The 17,814-nt window shown below is 45.4% G+C and overlaps 1 protein-coding gene across 1 annotated transcript in view; it reads right to left on the minus strand.

Moving 5' to 3' along the window:
• ipo11 (importin 11) overlaps positions 1-17,814 on the minus strand; it is a 160,237-nt gene that overhangs the window by 128,914 nt on the left and 13,509 nt on the right. Inside the window, exons 5-7 of the mRNA XM_023803047.2 lie at positions 17,436-17,639; positions 2,715-2,847; positions 2,136-2,194 (exon numbers count right to left, since the gene is read on the minus strand). Coding sequence (XP_023658815.1) covers positions 2,136-2,194; positions 2,715-2,847; positions 17,436-17,639 — 396 coding nt within the window. The remainder of the gene's footprint in view (positions 1-2,135; positions 2,195-2,714; positions 2,848-17,435; positions 17,640-17,814) is intronic.

Genomic DNA, 17,814 nt, shown 5'->3' on the forward strand with positions numbered 1-17,814 from the left:
CATTATCTTCACATCCGTGTTCACGTGCAACACCCTCCCCATCTTCCCACTGAATGTGCCTGATTGTAAAGCTTCACTTTACTGCCAGCACTATATGCTACCTAATTAGTGCCTAATTGTCCAGAATGAACAAATATCAATTTCAATATTAAACATCGCCTCCGGTAAATTGTCCAGTTCAATCTATTTGGCTGCAACCAACTTTTAAATCTGGCAGATTAATGGATTTTAAATTGCAGCAGGGGCCTATTAAAATCATTTTTATTTGCCTTTATAAAATAGGATCGATTAATGACAAATAATTAATGAGTAAATATACAGTAACATTGATTGAAAAAAATACATTTATGAATAATGCAGACAGATGCCATTTGAGGAACGTCAGTATAGACATTTCCTGATAGATTTTCATTTTGAGGTTAATCCCATGAAAATAAATGAAAGCAATCACAGCCAAATGAGACCAGTGAGGACAACTTTACATGCCTCCCAAATTAATGATTCAACTGATCATCTAGGAGTCATAGCTCCAAAATGGAAACATAAACCACGCGAGTAAGAGCCTAAACCATCTTGAAATTAATACGTACTTTACTCCTAATCTAGCTCTGCATCCCACTCGTTCATGTTTAAGCAGCCTGCAGCTGTGCTGAACTGTGGAGGTTAATGCAGGTCCACCTTATAGACAGGTCCCAGCTTTGCAAGACGAATGTTTCTATCAACAACGGAGAAAAAAGAAAAAGTAGAGAGAACTGGCTACTAGGCAAGGTGTTCTTGTATGGCACTAGATGACATCACCCATATCGAGCTGTTATCTAGCAGTGATAGGTTTTCCATCAATTAGCGTCACAGGGTCACAACCCGGAAATGAGGTAACCGGGGAAATACTGAGAGCCTATTGCAAATGTTATCACAATGACTCTTTGTTGGATACCTTCAGATAAAGCCGTCTACCACCCTCACATTCTCCCCTATTCACACGGCCGCTTCTTTTCCAGCTCAAGGGCACTACTGCGCTTCTCTCTGAACGTTTCAAAAAGCCTGCTTCCGCTGACAGCTGAGAAATCATAGTTTCCACAATAAGTCAACGCTGGTTTCTTCTACAAGACAGCAATAAATAAAAGCATCTCTCTTCCCTGTCCGCTGCTGACTGCGGCTGGAGTAGGATCACCCTACAAACCTAAATAATCTGAGCTGGCTTTTTTAATGACTTATGCTGTTTGTCACGGTTCCCCAAATCCAGTACTGGAGGGCCAGTCTGCAACACGGTTTGCAGATTTCCCTGCTCAAACACATTCAGCTCACCAGTTAATTGCCAGGTTTCGTAGGTGTGTTGGCAGACTGGCCCTTCTGGACTGGAACTGGGGAACCCAACCCTGCGATACATCAAACCTGGTCAAGCTAAGCACCAAAACACCACCAAGCCGTTTATGCTCCCGGCACAAAATACTTAAAAACAAACTTCCTGACCCACATTAATGTCGGCCTCTTCAAGATCAACCTTACCATGTGCGGATTTACGGCACAGCCTTCAAGTCGGTTACCAAACTCATTCGTAATTCGTTTGCAACTTTCCCAATTGAGAAAAATGCCTCTGGGAGAAAGTAATTTAGATCTACGTCTGATATGACCCTTTGGTGCCAGCGTGGGGAGAAGACAGAAGCAGCTGAGAGCGCTAATCACCATCTTCTAAAAATTAAAGGTGAAACGCATATCTGAGCTCGCAGAATGGGCCTTAACGGGCAACAACGACATCTTTAAAGAGGGGGGTAACCCACAGACGGAAACCCTAAGGGACAGCGGACATGGATGGAGGAGAAAGGACACTGAACTGATACGTAGCAGCTCTCATTAATAGGACGGAAATGGGGGCCTTCAACACCCTGATTGTATTGACCCCGGAGGGGACTAATCTGAACAATAATTTGAAGCATGACCTATGTGTAAATGACATCGCAAGAAGGGGACATCTTCACATCATCTCTCCATTTATCCAGAGGAAAATGACGGGGCTGAGGGTGGTGACGGTGAGCCCAGTCGGATTTAAAGGAAACCGTTACGGACAGAACCTTCTCCACTGGGGAGAACCTGGCGCTGAATGGAGATGCTGTTGTGATGCAGGGCGTCTGACTCACCATCACTTCCATGTTGTGGTGCGGCTCGTTGAATCCGTGAACGGTCAGCTTCCGCAGCACTGGGCGGGGGAAGGCACAGAAATGGACTAAGGAACATTTTTGTACCACTGGCCATACATTAATGTTGTTTGCACCATGGGGATGTTTCTCACAGTCCATTTCTATACCTTAAATTAAACTAAAAGGTACATTTACCTACAGCTAGGGTATAACTGGCAAACCGTTGAGGGTACAGCCCCAGGGACATGCAAAGAGACAAATCGCTTTCCTGCGTGTACGGACATGTTTATGTCCACATCGAGTTTGCTGCTGGGGGGTCCAACAGCCAACTCCTGCAGCGCAGACATGCACAGGACTGGCCCACCAGTCTGACGTATGGGGAGATGTGCATGGGTGCCTTGTATCTGTGTGTGCATGTGAAATGAGGGGACGGGGTGGTTCATGCAAAGAAGCCCATGTCCCTTAACTGTCTTTAGAAGCTCATCAACTGGCTCCTTCTGGAGTCAAACACCTGACAAACTGCCTCATCAGAGGAGCTCATCTTGCGAGCGATGCAGGAAGTGGGGGTGGGGGACAGACCTTTCAGTGACAGCAGGGTCCTCTCCAGCGAGTTGATGGCAGCCGCCTCGTCCCCGGAGCAGACCTGCTGCAGGAAGGTGGCCGTGTGATGGTTCCACAGCGAACACGCGAAGCTGTAGATGCCAGAGGCCAGCTGCAGAGAGAGGGACCGCAAGAGGTCGGCGTGGATGCTGCTGTTTGCATCTTCATCGTTTCATTCATCCATCAATAATCACTGGCACACCCTGTGACCCTCCTTTTAAAATGACATCATCAGTTATCGTAATTCACCTTTAAGAACACACCAAGTAAATGGTACCCAAAAACCCTGCAGAAGGAACACCGGAGGGTGGATAAGGAGCACATGCACTGCCGCCTGCATTCAGGACATGCATCAGCTCTACAGAATTTAAAACAAGGCCAGACGAAACAGGCGACGCCACATCCAACGTCATTGGCAGTGAGAAACTCAGGAACGGCGTCACCGAATGGAGGTAATGGCCTAAAGAAAACCTGCCGCGAAGCCACTTCCCCATTATGGCGACAATCGCACGGCAGTTTCTTACGCTGTGTTTTTATTGTCGTATCTCAGTCCTATGCAAATGAATGAAGCCCTTGGCTAATTTCCCACTTTCTCCATTTGATGTAATAACCCGTGAAACATATTAAAGTGATGCAATATAAACCAGGCCGTATCGTACCCGAATTCAAACGAAACGCAGGCCGCTCTTCCTACGTAAACGGAACTTTGAAGGCGCAGACGAGGGGGCGTGGCACGGATCTCAGCCATGCCAGCATTATAATCAAACGGCATGGGCCCAATAGAAATTAAGGCGATATGAAAGGGCTCTTTTCCCTCGCACGCACTCCAGTGCTCTGAAGATAATGATCCCCATTATTGTAATGAGGCAGGGAGCTCATGAAAGCGCTTTAATACTTTATAAGGTGTTTGTTTTTACCGAAGTCCAGTAAAAACACACGTGCACACACATGCACACACGTGCACACAAACTCACACTCAAAACACACACACCCACATACTCACAGGCACACGCATGCTAAAACATGATTATCAGCCAATTTCATAGAGCATGCTGTTGATAGAAAAGCAATTTGAGAAAAACAATTTGAGGCAAATGGCTTGGGTGGCAATTAATTAGATGCCAGGGTTAATTAGCAGTGTCAAGGTCATCACAACCCGTTCCCTTGTGTCTAGTCCTGTCTCTACGGCACCTACTTCTGCAGCCAGAGGGTGCCTTAGAGGTCAGTTCATCCCCGAGGTGGGAATCAGATGCTTGAAATCAACTGCCAGAAATTCACATCTGTTAAACCATCAATCCAACTTCCAACAGTTTATCCTGGTCAGGATCATAAGGGGCCTGGAGCCTATCCCAGGCTGCAAGGGGCACAAGGCCGGGGCCCACCTGGGGAGGGGATGCCAGTCCATCACAGGTGGATATGTGTCACTCACACACATCATACACTACAGATGATTTACAGACACCAGATAGCCTGAATGTCTTTGGGCTATGGGAGGAACTGAAGTGTTTAATGCATTTTGTATGTGTGTGTGTGTTGTCCTGTGATAGAGTGGTATTCCCCTCCCAGTCTTGTGCCCATTGAAGGACCATGTAAACAAATACAGTGCAGGGGCAGGATTTCAACCCACAACCCAGGATGAGGGAGACACAAAGCAATATGAGCATTTTAAAATTCTGAGAATGGAGCGTGTAGCCCGATTGCATGCTCCTCATTTTTTAATAACCGCATATTCTATGTTATATATGCACCTCACTGAACTTCCCAATACTACTTCACTGTGCTGAAGTCCAGGCTGAGCTCATCAAATCCCCTGGCCCCTCTACACCACATTCCCCTCAGTCACACCTATAAAGAGTTTGCAAAGGCACATTAAACAATTCTCAAGTGATTTTTAAAAATTCATATCAGACGTGGATTCATAAATCACATAGGCAGCCTGAGGAGAGTAATTAAGCTTTGCTCTGACAGCATTCTGTTTTTCCGAGTCGTAGAAATTTATACAGAAATGACAGGTAATTCTGTCTGTTTCCCGACATCGTTCACATTTCAGAGTGGCCAAGACACAACAAGGAAACAGCATTTTCAGAGAAGGGACGTTTTAAAGAAACCAACAAACCTCACTATAAGATCATAAATAGAAAGGGGACCGTTAAATTTTAAGAAAACAGACCCCCTTCTGCTGCCACATGCCACTGACTGCAGAGGGTTAATAGCCAGAGTCATTTGGGTAACCTGCCGCCAGAGTCATTTGGGTAACCTGCCGCCAGAGTCATTTGGGTAACCTGCCGCCAGAGTCATTTGGGTAACCTGCCGCCAGAGTCATTTGGATAACCTGCCCCCAGTGTCATTTGGGTAATCTGCCCCCAGTGTCATTTGGGTAATCTGCCACCAGAGTCATTTGGGTAACCTGCCGCCAGAGTCATTTGGGTAACCTGCCGCCAGAGTCATTTGGGTAATCTGCCAACAGAGTCATTACTGAGTAATGATAATGGAACAGTGTGTATTCTGCTGAATCATGATGAACGTCAGAAGATTAACCTGCCTTTTTCCAATTCTGAAAGGTGCCATATGCAAATTTATCCCATTAAACTTTCTCTTTTATGTAAATCATGTTATACTTTTTATTCCCCACCATTCTTTCATAAAAATCACTTTAAAAATTCAAATTAGCTAACTGTAGCATTGCATTTAAAAATAAGACTGTGTAGCTGTTTAAGTTTTTTTATTACAATTCCAGCTTAAAAAAAGTAAAGTACGGGAAGATTATGGGACGAAAAAGAGCCGGAGAGGAAGGCGGTTTCATTTGGAAGAATTGTCCAAGCTGGCCATTTTTCAGCAGGGAAAATAAACACAAAACTGTCAGATGGTAAATAAAAATAAATCGATGCAATTAGAAGAGAAGAACAAACCTTGGCTTTCTTCCCTGCCAGCCGCATGTCGGTCTGATATATGCCTCTACGTGGGTTACAAGGTCTTCTAATGCATTTATATTTATAAAGCAAATGCTCTGGTCAAAGCAACATAAGTGTGGAAAGCTTGGGTCAGAGAGCAATAGTTCGGCCAGCATCCAGCAGTCCTGGAGCAGCTGGCCTTAAGGGCCTTTCTCAAGGCCCCAACTGTGAGAAGGACTACTCTGCCAGTCACAGGATTCAAAACCATAACCATGGACCCCTGCACTAATCCTTAACCCATAATATGCAAAATATCCCATGCCATTTCCTGTCACACAAGGCTCCGCTGCCAATCCAATAGGAACAACCTGCACAGGTTATTATCCAGGTGTATTATATTTCGGTGGGGCTGTAACGGTACACATATTCGTCATGTGCCATTGATAGGATAGCATCTTGCAGTTGATGGAGATTTGTGGGATGCACATCCAGGGCACGAAGCTCCCGTTCCACCACATCCCAAAGATGCTCTATTGGGTTGAGATCTGGTGACTGTGGGGGCCATTGTAGTACAGTGAACTCATTGTCATGTTCAAGAAACCAATTTGAAATGATTCGAGCTTTGTGACATGGTGCATTATCCTCCTGGAAGTAGCCATCAGAGGCTGGGTACATGGTGGTCATAAAGGGATGGACATGGTCAGAAACAATGCTCAGGTAGGCCGTGGCATTTAAACGATGCCCAATTGGCACTAAGGGGCCTAAAGTGTGGCAAGAAAACATCCCCCACACCATTACACCACCACCACCAGCCTGCACAGTGGTAACAAGGCATGATGGATCCATGTTCTCATTCTGTTTACGCCAAATTCTGACTCTACCATTTGAATGTCTCAACAGAAATCGAGACTCATCAGACCAGGCAACATTTTTCCAGTCTTCAACTGTCCAATTTTGGTGAGCTCGTGCAAATTGTAGCCTCTTTTTCCTATTTGTAGTGGAGATGAGTGGTACCCGGTGGGGTTTTCTACTGTTGTAGCCCATCCGCCTCAAGGTTGTGCGTGTTGTGGCTTCACAAATGCTTTGCTGCATACCTCGGTTGTAACGAGTGGTCATTTCAGTCAAAGTTGCTCTTCTATCAGCTTGAATCAGTCGGCCCATTCTCCTCTGACCTCTAGCATCAACAAGGTATTTTCGCCCACAGGACTGCCGCATACTGGATGTTTTTCCCTTTGCACACCATTCTTTGTAAACCCTAGAAATGGTTGTGCGTGAAAATCCCAGTAACTGAGCAGACTGTGAAATACTCAGACCGGCCCGTCTGGCACCAACAACCATGCCACGCTCAAAATTGCTTAAATCACCTTTCTTTCCCATTCTGACATTCAGTTTGGAGTTCAGGAGATTGTCTTGACCAGGACCACACCCCTAAATGCATTGAAGCAACTGCCATGTGATTGGTTGATTAGATAATTGCATTAATGAGAAATTGAACAGGTGTTCCTAATAATCCTTTAGGTGAGTGTATATTTATTGAACATCTTGAACACAAGTCGGATGCATTCCATCTGCCAAAGAAGTGCAATACCATGGACCCATATCAAAAAGCAAGATCTTTTGCTTAGCCAGACAACTTGTCGGATTTAAGGTACCTCAGTTTAAATGGTCTTTATCTTCGTTCACTTACAGTTAGCCCGAACTACCGTAAATGCGACAAATAATCCGACTAATCATGAAATCCAATTCTAGCCCGGTTAATTGGTAGCCATTGTTAGCAATATTAGTTGATAACACATTACGCGCAGTGCTTTACGTATAAAACTCTATAGCAACACGTCCAAAGATAAGTTGGATGGTATAGTGTGTGCAACCGATTTAATGAGCCACAAATGAGAAGTAGTGCTTAAACAGTATAAAACTACAACTTTCCCTTCTGTTCATAAAGGGCGTAGCCATCTTGGATTCTGAACTCAGGATCCTCTGTGCTGCTCCGAGAAACGGGAGCACGCATGTCGTCACTTCCGGCTTCAAAATTTGGTATCCGACTCGGAATACGAGTTCCGAGGGCAAATGGAACGCACCAAAACTGCCCGAAATGGGTTGACAGAGACATTTCAGGGATTTTGAGTCATTCTGCGCTGCAGATGGGTTAATTGCATAAAAATTTTTAATCAGATTAATCATGATGATGGATTAATCCGCGTTAACCCGTTAATTTTGACAGCCCTACACACTACGGTTATAGGTATTGCTACAGATATGTGACCAAACACAATAGTAAAAAAAAAAAAGGATTTATATGAGATTCAGTTCATGTCTGTTATGTAAAAGACAAAGTAAAAAAGTACAACACTTATTTGTACAATGTGCAATAGTCTCTGAGCTTTTTGCTATTCAGACAGGTCAACAGACGCATTGACACTGGTTTATAACTGTTCCTAAATATATTTGTGTTTGCAGCTTTAATAATAATTAAAAAAACAAATTCTGTTTTCTCTCCTGTATGAAACTGCGCCAAACTGAGGTTTGTTCCAAATCGTGAATTTTGTGTACTGTTACACCCCAAATCTAGGACACCGAAGATGGTAGATAAGAAGATCCCTCCCAAATCACACTTCAGCCCAGAAAGGGCCAATATCTTTTACTGGTTTGGCCCTAAAACAGCTGAGAAAGGTCACTCAGTACCTTGTGTTAACAGCATATGTTGCAGATCTCGTCAATGAACACAAGTCTGTTCTATGAGGTTCACTGTTGACTGTTAAGGCCACAACCAAGCTGCAGGGAGAAGCCCAGGTGAAGCCCAAAATGAGAGAGATAGAGACGATTAGACAGTCAGGCAGCCTGAGAATAATTGAGCTGGATGCTAGACGGCTCCGTGTCTAACCGACCAATGGGAGTAGGAGAGACCCAGCAGAGCTTCGCCTTTTCTCTCGCTTTCCTCTCTCACATCAGAATCTTGTCAAACACAAATAGGTCTTGCAGAACAGGTGTGAGCCACAGGCTCAAAGTTCCTGACAATGTCAACGTTTTATGAGAATTTCCTCGTCTACATATTTTGCTGGCCAACCACTTATTTGTTCTCGAGGAAAACAAGATAAAAATAAACACCACTAAGAGAGAGAAAGAGGGCGGGGCTAAGGGACTGACCGCCCGTGGCCTTCCTGCATGGTGCTGTGCAGCCCGCTGCGGGGCAAAAAGGGCAGCGTCAGAGCTGCAGGGATACTGGAAGGACTGGAGGAGCACCAGAGGAGGAGCACCAGAGGAGGAGCACCAGAGGAGGAGCACCAGAGGAGGAGCACCAGAGGAGGTTCAGGAGTGCATGGCGGGGGGTGAAAAAGAGTTTTCATATTCAGCAGAGCTCAGAAAGGCTCAACTTTTATTGCCCTCAATACATACACATTGCAACCTTCAGGTAAGAACTCAAACGAAAACTTAAAAACTTCAAAAATCAGTTTGGGAACTCCTGAGCGCCTCAGAGTACTGGGATTCTGATCAAACGCCTTCTGGATCCAGCGCGGCTTCAAGGTGCTAAAAAGATTCGGCCTCAACGTAGCGCTGGAATTTTCCACGGCAAAACATCATCTATGGCAGGTATTGTAAATTTAAAAAAAAGTGAGTCAGGAGAGAGACGAGAGGGAGGAGGCTTTGCCCACGCTGCCTCTCTGGGATTACCTTTCCAGGTTGTTATAAGACAAGCTGACGAGTCTGGACGATAAATTTAGCTTCCTAAGTAATACTTAGGATGTAGATCTTCAGATGAATCACAACCGCTGCTAAGTTATGGGTCATAAAAAAGATTAAGTAGATAAACTGCTTGTCAGGAACAGAAGCCACCTCCCCCCCCCCTAAACATTTGCTATTTATTCTGAAACCATAAATAAAAAAAACGCCACACAGAGAAAATTTAAACAAATTAATAATTTAAAACAGAATATCAGGCTATATTACAATCAGATAAGCAAAAGCACTGAACATAAGGCTTTTATTATGAAAATATAAATAAAAGGTGGACAGTTGCAGCTACAACAGCAGCAGATCACAGGAAACATCTGGGCGGTTTTTGTACTTCGACAGTAAACTGACACCTCATATCTCAAGACTCGCTTGAGCATTCATAGCAACACACAGTCATAAAAAATGACTATCATACACTCATTAATAATCTAATCACTAAACTACCTAGAGCTCAAAACATCATGTCTGTCTGTTAGGGTTCGTAACAACAGAAAGCCAATGCAGAATACGAGATGAAGCATTCCAACTGAATCTCAAGACGCAAGCTGTATGAAGCACTATCCTGCAGAGGCAGCGAACAGCACAGAAAATCTACCCAAAATGCAGCTAGTCCGAAAACCTAGAAACATCTTGGTCATGTACCTTTTATTTCTTCAGTAACTACATATGATTGTGACACAGCTGTATGAAGTATATAAGTGCATCCCTTTATGCCAGTGAGCTGGCCAAAAGATTAAAGAGCAAAGAGAAACCTGGTGTCTCTCAAACTGAAGCCCAGCCTCCTCTCTTTAATGCAAGGCTCTTGAGAACCTGGTCAAAAATCTGCCCCCACCATTTAGCCAGTTTAAAAAGCAATCGAAGGTCAAAAAGGTCCGCAAAGAAAGAGGGACAGAGAACCCACTTCAAAAACTTTAGAGGGATAGTGACTCCAAAAAAAACACTTAAACAGACCAAAGGCATGACAGGGCCTGAGAACAGAAAAATCAGCACTGCCACACCATGAACCAGTGCTACGCTACACCCTGCTATTTCACAACATTAGCATATTAAATTACCCAAGTGGGCCAATGGGGCAAACGCACCGTTACACTAACGTTGGCAAATTCGCATCTGCCGGCACATCGCCCATCACTCTGCCCCTAGGCAGGTGCCGTCGTCCAAAGTCAGTCGGCACCAGGCAGGAAAATCATGGGTTATTAACGATAGAATCATATGGCTGATTAGAGAGAATCAAGATTCAAATTCAAGCATTAAATTAGCCGTAAAGAGGAAAGAAATTATTGGTGGTGAGATGCCCTTGGGAGACGGCGAGAGGCTAGAACGCAGCGGAATTGTAATGCGGCCGGCCGATCCACCAGGAAGCGAGGGAGCAAATGGGAAAATCAGGATGACACAGGAAAGGGTGGAGAGGATCTGAGGGGAGGTGCCTATCTCCATGGATGGCCCAACAGATCGCCTCATATTACACATTACAGAGGAAAGGGACCGAGAATGAAATGGAGCTCAACAATTTGTTGCCACAACAGACAAACACCATTAAACGCAGTATACATCAGAACTCATTTACTTATGTGCTATAATGCAATGAGCTTCTAAGTACCAGTACTGGCGTAAAACCTTTACAAAAATATCAGGGCCCTCTCTGGTTAAAATCCGTTTAACCCTTTATTCAAAAGTGACACGTTAGATCACATCACATTCAGGCAGATTATAAAAGGATTTCAGTTACACCACATGACCTTGAAGCTTAAAACATACCATACCATATTAGAACTTAATCCCCAAGAAAATGGGACTTTTTTTTATTTAAACAGAACAAGGGTTCATTTTAACAGAATCTTTCTAACTCATAACCTTGGCATCAATCCAGTGACTTTGTAAATCACCGTTACTAAACTCTGACGGCTGCTTTCAAAGATGGCTCTCTGCTCATCTGGCTGTAGTGCAGATCCTCCCTCTCACACGCGTCTTTGACTCAGAGGCACACTCGCTTGCACCGACCGTCCCCCCAGAATGCAGGGAAAGCTGCCTCCCAAACAGCCAGCCTACCGGCAAGTCACAAAGCCACCTGTTCACCGCTAATGTTTACATGCATCAATTGGAACAACTGTAGAGTGCAGATGGGGAGAGTGTCGTGGGCTTTCAGGTGATGGAAGAGTCGAGAACTTGTCAGATAACAGCACTGATGGCACAGACACAGAACCGGACTATACCGGACCAGCACTGCCCACCGATACAGATGAGGATTCTAGAGCACACCAAAATCACCATGGCCAGCTGGGCTGCAATAAGGATGCAGCCAGCAGAATTACTAATGACTAATGTCCGCAGTCATCTGTGTAGGATCAGAGTGGGGGGAGGGGGGCAAAAGTGAGCAACAGAGGAGCGAAATGGAGGAGGGGTACGTCAGAAAGCAGCAGTTTGGTGTTTGTCTTCTCTGGTCTCCGTTTACAGTTAGATCTTTCAGGCCTGCACCGGTGCGGCACCAGCCAGGGCCACCATGGGGACGTTTCCCAGGAGCAGGGGGCGGCTGGCACTCCCCCCCCCAAAGAGATTAGTCGCAGTTTCATCAGCTCCGGCATCGCGGCAGAGTGAACTTCAGGTGACCTGCCGAAGAGCGGCAGTCAATATTTCTGCAGCAGTAAACAAGCTGCTCTGTTGTGTTCTTCCCGCTGAGTCATGCGTACGGAAGCACCGGAAGTGTGGCGAACTAAACGGCTTGCTCGGGCAAAGCAGATGCAGGACCGAGGACTTTCAAGTTCGCAGAGACGGGGTATAACTCTGCAGCATCCCGTGTCCCCTTGGGTAACGGCCATCCGTTGGCCATGAGCGGGCCGGCTGTCAAGCCAGGCCAGATGACTGCATGTGAATAGCACAGCATCATGCGTTAGCCCACAGCGCCATGTCTTAGGGCTACCGGCTGCGTAGCAGCGCTGATCCCCAGTCAGCTCGCATCTCATCCGCTCAGCTGAAGATCAGACAGTTAAAGGCAGCATCACGCCTGCTGAGGAAGAGCAAGGCTCCTACGCACAGCCCAACTTCAGGCATAACGAGAGCCAGATCGGCCCAACTTCATTTCGGTCTGCATAAGGCTGCAGGGAAATTTACATTTTCATACTCTGCAGACACTTTTGTCCAAAATGACGGAAAAGCAAGTCAAATAGTACATTGCAAACATTCATGCTGTCAACCAGCTCAACTAGCAACTAGTCAACAAGGAGTTAATTTAGCATGGAAGGCCCAGTTCTTGGTTAACCAGTATTCTCAGTCAACCCGTCACCTGCATCCCACCTGCCACTGAAAAGTTTGGGCTATTAGCGTGGATCACTTTTTTCTTTCAGACCAGCATGTCGTGACACAAATTTGGGTCGCAGCCAGTTCTGAAAGGGACGTGAGGCAGAGTGCAAAATGTAAGCATTTTAAAACCAGCAAGCCCCTATATAGAAACTATCAGATTTCCAAGCCCCAATCCTAGAATTAACCTATATAAGCGGGTCTTGGGTCTGCAAATGCTTAGTCCAAAACTAGTGATCACTAAACCAATCCAAGAAGCCAAACCACAGATTCTTAAATTTAAAATCCACTGGCACATCCAATCAGAATTGTGCAATAGGCATTGATTGGTGTAAACTGCAGAGTGCACTGTGTGATTGGCCATAGCGTAAATTTAAACCTGTACTTGATGTAGAGTCGCGATTGAGCTGGCATAGTTAAAAACGGGTCATGGTGCAAAAAAGGTTGAGAACCACTGGTTTAGACCATTAACTTCAGATTCTGGACATTTATATTTCTTCACAAGGGAAGAAAATCACTCATATCTAATCGTTCCAGGCAACTGGCATTAAAGCAGCAGAAGATCTCTGCCCTCCAAATCACTTGAAGACCAAATGTGAATCAGAGCAGTAGAGAGTTTTTTTTTTTAAATTTTTTTTTTTTTAAAACAGTTACCAGGTACTGCTATCTATTGCGGCTCACGTGGCTGTGCTTGGCTTTTAAAAACATTGTAAATACTACAGTGCTGCATTGCTTACAAAAATGGCCCAAACATTTCCACAACAGCAAGTAAAGGTGAATCCCTTCAAGAAGCCCAGGGCCAGCTCCTTAACCACCTTGGGCCAGGATGTCAATAAGCCAAAGGCCCCACTGGTCCTTGCAGGAGAAGTCGTCTCACTAGCTGCCTGTTTATTTCCCATGCTTGTTAGGACAGAGGAGCCACCTACTAATGGAGGGGTACAAAGCCCAGCACGCCACCACCGCTGCGTTACGTTACGCCGGTGCTGCTGCAGGCGGCCTGAGACAAGACCCCGCTTGCTTACACGCCAGAACCGAAAGCAGCGCTAAAAACATAACAGGGAAACAGCTGGAAATTATAAGCACTACATTTAAATTCTGGCTTCCGTCAAGCGTCATTAAAATAAACGAGCAAAGCATTCAAGCAAAGGTGAACAGGAGGGTTTGTTCCAAAGAGCACAATCAATTTTTACACCCATTCAGATGTGACAGGATCAGGCAATGTAGTCACCTAAAGTCTCCATGTGCAAATCCACTGATAATGCAAGCTTAACGTGTAGTAATATGGAGCAATACTGCACTGGGTGATTAATATGTATTAAGAGAGAAAGACGCTCTTCTCACACGATACTCTGTATGGCCTCATGCCTGAAAAAGCCTATTATTACTGGCCGGGGCCATCTGATAACAGCTATTCCAGGACATCCAACACCCTACATGTAATTTCTTCCATCGTTTCAGGCATTTCTGGTTGTAATCTGGAGTCTGACAAAAGCCACTCAATGTCAGAATCCAGATCCACAAATAGAGGGCAGAAGATAAACCAAAAAATCCTTCTATACACACACACAACTGTTTGGAAATTCAGACAAGGATGACTGGCAGCTACACAGTGCCACCTGGTGGGGATCGTCATTTATGCAACAACTCACAGGAAGGTCGGTGCAAGTCTGCATATGAAGACTAAGAGGTCAAACACAGCATCTCTTTGCACAAAAGCAAAAACTCAGCATCACGTAAATTACAAATAATTAAATGATTTATCCAAATTTGATGCCTGAATGACTCCAGCTACAAATGTGTCACCTCAAAAAAGCTGTTATTTTCAGCAGTTTTAAATAGATTCTTTTCCCATTAACTGCTGTAAAAGTAAGCCACATTAAAACTGTAAAATGGGTTTATTTATTCTCTCCATAACACTAAATGCTAATTAAAGTAGATTTGTTACTCACAATGTTAATTCATTGCTAGAGAAGCAACCGTTGCTGCCTCAGCATGGGAAAACTGCCAAATATATTTCATATACATCAAATATGGCCTCTTCCATCAGCAGAGGTCCTACCTCCATACATCGTTCAATACGCTTCATGACAAACTCTCTTTCTGCGAGTGCCCGCTTCATCTGGCTGCTCTGAATACAAGAATGCTCACGTATATCAACAGAACGTAATATTCCCTGCCAAATGAACTTCAGCCAAATTAACACCACAATAATAAAACGAAGTGGTTCATTCAGTTATTTAGATGACAGACTGCCGCACTGGCTCAATAGGTGGCACTGCTGCTGGGCTGCAGGTTCGAGTCGCTCCTGTGTGTGCATGTCCTCGCTAGGTCACTGCGGGTTCCATCCTCAGTCCAGAGACATGCGGTTAGCCTGCCTGACATCTCCTAATTGCTCACAATGAGTGTGTGGCACCCCCCAACGGCCAGGCGTCCCATCCAGGGTGTACCCCTCCCAGTGCCCTAAGTTGGTTGGAACAGGCGCCAGGCACCCCTGTGACCCTGCCCAGGAAAATCAGTTGGATAATAGGCAGATAATGGATGGTTGTGACGGCCAAATACAGCTTCATGAACCATTTTATGATTTTTGACCGCACTAGATGGCACGCTTGGTTTGCTTTGGGGCATGAAGAGGGCACCATCTAGTGGTATCAGAAAATACAGCATTTGGTTCATAAAACTTAATTTGGCTATTACTGATGGATGGACGGATGGACGGACGTACAGATGATGACAGTTTAACACAGAGTGTGGCATATTCACCCATTTGAACAGCTGAATTTTGTAATGGGTCTGAACCTAAAGCTTTCAGTTGACCGGTTAAGGGCCTAGTCTTCTCAGCTACCTGCTGTTAGGGTGAGCCTGCAGGAAATCCCAGGAACGCCCAGTCTGGCTAAATCCTTTGGCTCACACAGCATCCGCCACTGCCAAAGCTTTCCAGACGATAAATTATATCATCGAGTCACTTGTGTTTATGGTGGTGACTCACCAAATTTCAGCCCTCTGAAATAATATCAAACAGGTGCAGAAGCAGCGCGAGTTTGTTCCATTTACATTTGGCCAGACAGCCCATAGTTTGGGGGTCGGTTGGTCCAACAGATTACCACAAACAGCAGTATTACTGGGGGCATGTCAGCGAGCCGTCCCCGATACAGTGAAGGGTACAGATTCAACCCACCACCCGGACATGAGGCTGGGGGCCCTGCTGGGGTCTGCCCACTCAAAATTTTCCTGAGTCACCCTGAACTAACAACACCGCTCATCGCTCACCTTCTCCCAAAAGTTTAATCAATCACCTGTCCAGTCCGACAGCCAAAGACAAGGACCACATGAGCGGTTATATTTACACTATATAACCTGAATACCTCCATTTCCCCTCCGCTAACTTCAGCATGCTGTTCATCACCGTTAGAATCAGAGAGCTGCCGTGAGACTGAGCCACAGTACTAACGGGTGGAAGCCTTCGCTTTCTCTAGCATACCTTTCTGTATGCCACGTTAAAAAAAAAGAAAACGAAAGTGCAGCATGATCATAAATATGTATAGATAATTAAACAGTCCTTAAATCTGGGTTGACTGCAGGGGGAAATTAAATAAGCAAAAGCAAAAGAAAAAAAAAAAAAGTTAATGAACCCCCCCCACCACCACCACCACCACCACCACCACCACCACCTCACACCTGAAATATTAGCGGACATTGGTTATTCTGAAACATCTTCTATGGAGATCTCAAGAGATCGGATGAGAACGACACCTTCCATCTCCCACCTTAAACTCATGAAAGGAAGAGTGTGAAATGCATGACAGCGGCTACTATTAGGGATGAGCTTTTTTTGGGGTGGGGGCACAGAAAGTCCAGAACGACACCCACACTGGAGTTTTCACTTGGCAATCAAGCAGTGTAAAGCTGTGAGGACTTAAAACCAAGGTGAGTCCCATGAAGAATGACTAATACCATAAAAAAAAGCTCTGGGCGATATTTTCCCCCCCAGTAAAACCTGAATCTCCAAAAGCAGAGCTGCACACTTCATTGAAATTGGCAAAATTTTTTAAATCATCCTAAAAATGCTGATATTTCATTTGTCAAAAGTAAAAGAGCATCGAAAGAGTCTAATTAAATCTTTCGGGATAACGAGCCTCAATTTAGGGCTTTTACTAAAAATGGCAGCGAAATGTACACACTGTACAGCTGACTACTAAACAGTGCACCCCCAGAACATTCTGGAACCCAGCTCTCCACCAGAGGGCGCTTTCTCTCCGGGGCCCTCGTTTTCCTCTCCGTTGCGGCCCTGGCAGCACTTGCGTCGCCCCGTGGGCAGCCCTCAGTCGAACTGATTGACTATTCAGTCTCCTGAATGTCTGCTCCGGTCGATAAAGAACTTTGAACGTTCCCCCAAATTGGACACTCCTTAGGCTGAAACAAGTCAGCAAATCAGGCTTCCCTGTGACCAACTCGGGCGTTTGCAGAAATAAACCCCTTTCCGTGCATTTTGGAGGAGCTGCTGCTACTCAGCAGAAATAAATAAGTTGTATAAAAATAAGGGAGAGAGATTATCTTCAGAACTAGCTGAATAGTTCGATAACTTTACATTTTTGTGCCACAAAGCAAGCAGAGCAGCTCCATCACCTCCCAAACCTAAACACAGGTACTGGTCGCCCCACTTACAAGCAGAGCAGCTCCATCACCTCCCAAACCCAAACACAGGTACTGGTCGCCCCACTTACAAGCAGAGCAGCTCCATCACCTCCCAAACCCAAACACAGGTACTGGTCGCCCCACTTACATCTTGGAAAAGCTTCTTGTCTGTGGCCAGTCGCTTGGAGGCCAGCGTCTTGGTGACATGGTAGAAAGTAAGCAGGGCTCGGTGCTGCTGGAGGCCGTCCTGCACCTTGACAGACTCCAGCAGGATGGGGATGAGCTCGGGCCACTGACGTGGGCAGTCCAAACGGGCCACCTTGGCGATCAGTACCGCGATCTGTGTGGCGATCTGTCAGGGAACAGGCAGGCACCGATACTCAGGCCAGCTTCAGATTAGTAGGCTCGTACACACGTGAGATATCAACCAAACTCACTGCGGCTGCCTGATTCCTTAGTGTCCCCTGAATATTTATCAGTCCTACACTCAAGGCTCTGCATCTTCTTCAACCTCCCCTCACCCCCCA

The sequence above is a fragment of the Paramormyrops kingsleyae genome, chromosome 2, assembly GCF_048594095.1.
Source record: "Paramormyrops kingsleyae isolate MSU_618 chromosome 2, PKINGS_0.4, whole genome shotgun sequence".
Taxonomy (NCBI): Eukaryota; Metazoa; Chordata; class Actinopteri; order Osteoglossiformes; family Mormyridae; genus Paramormyrops; species Paramormyrops kingsleyae.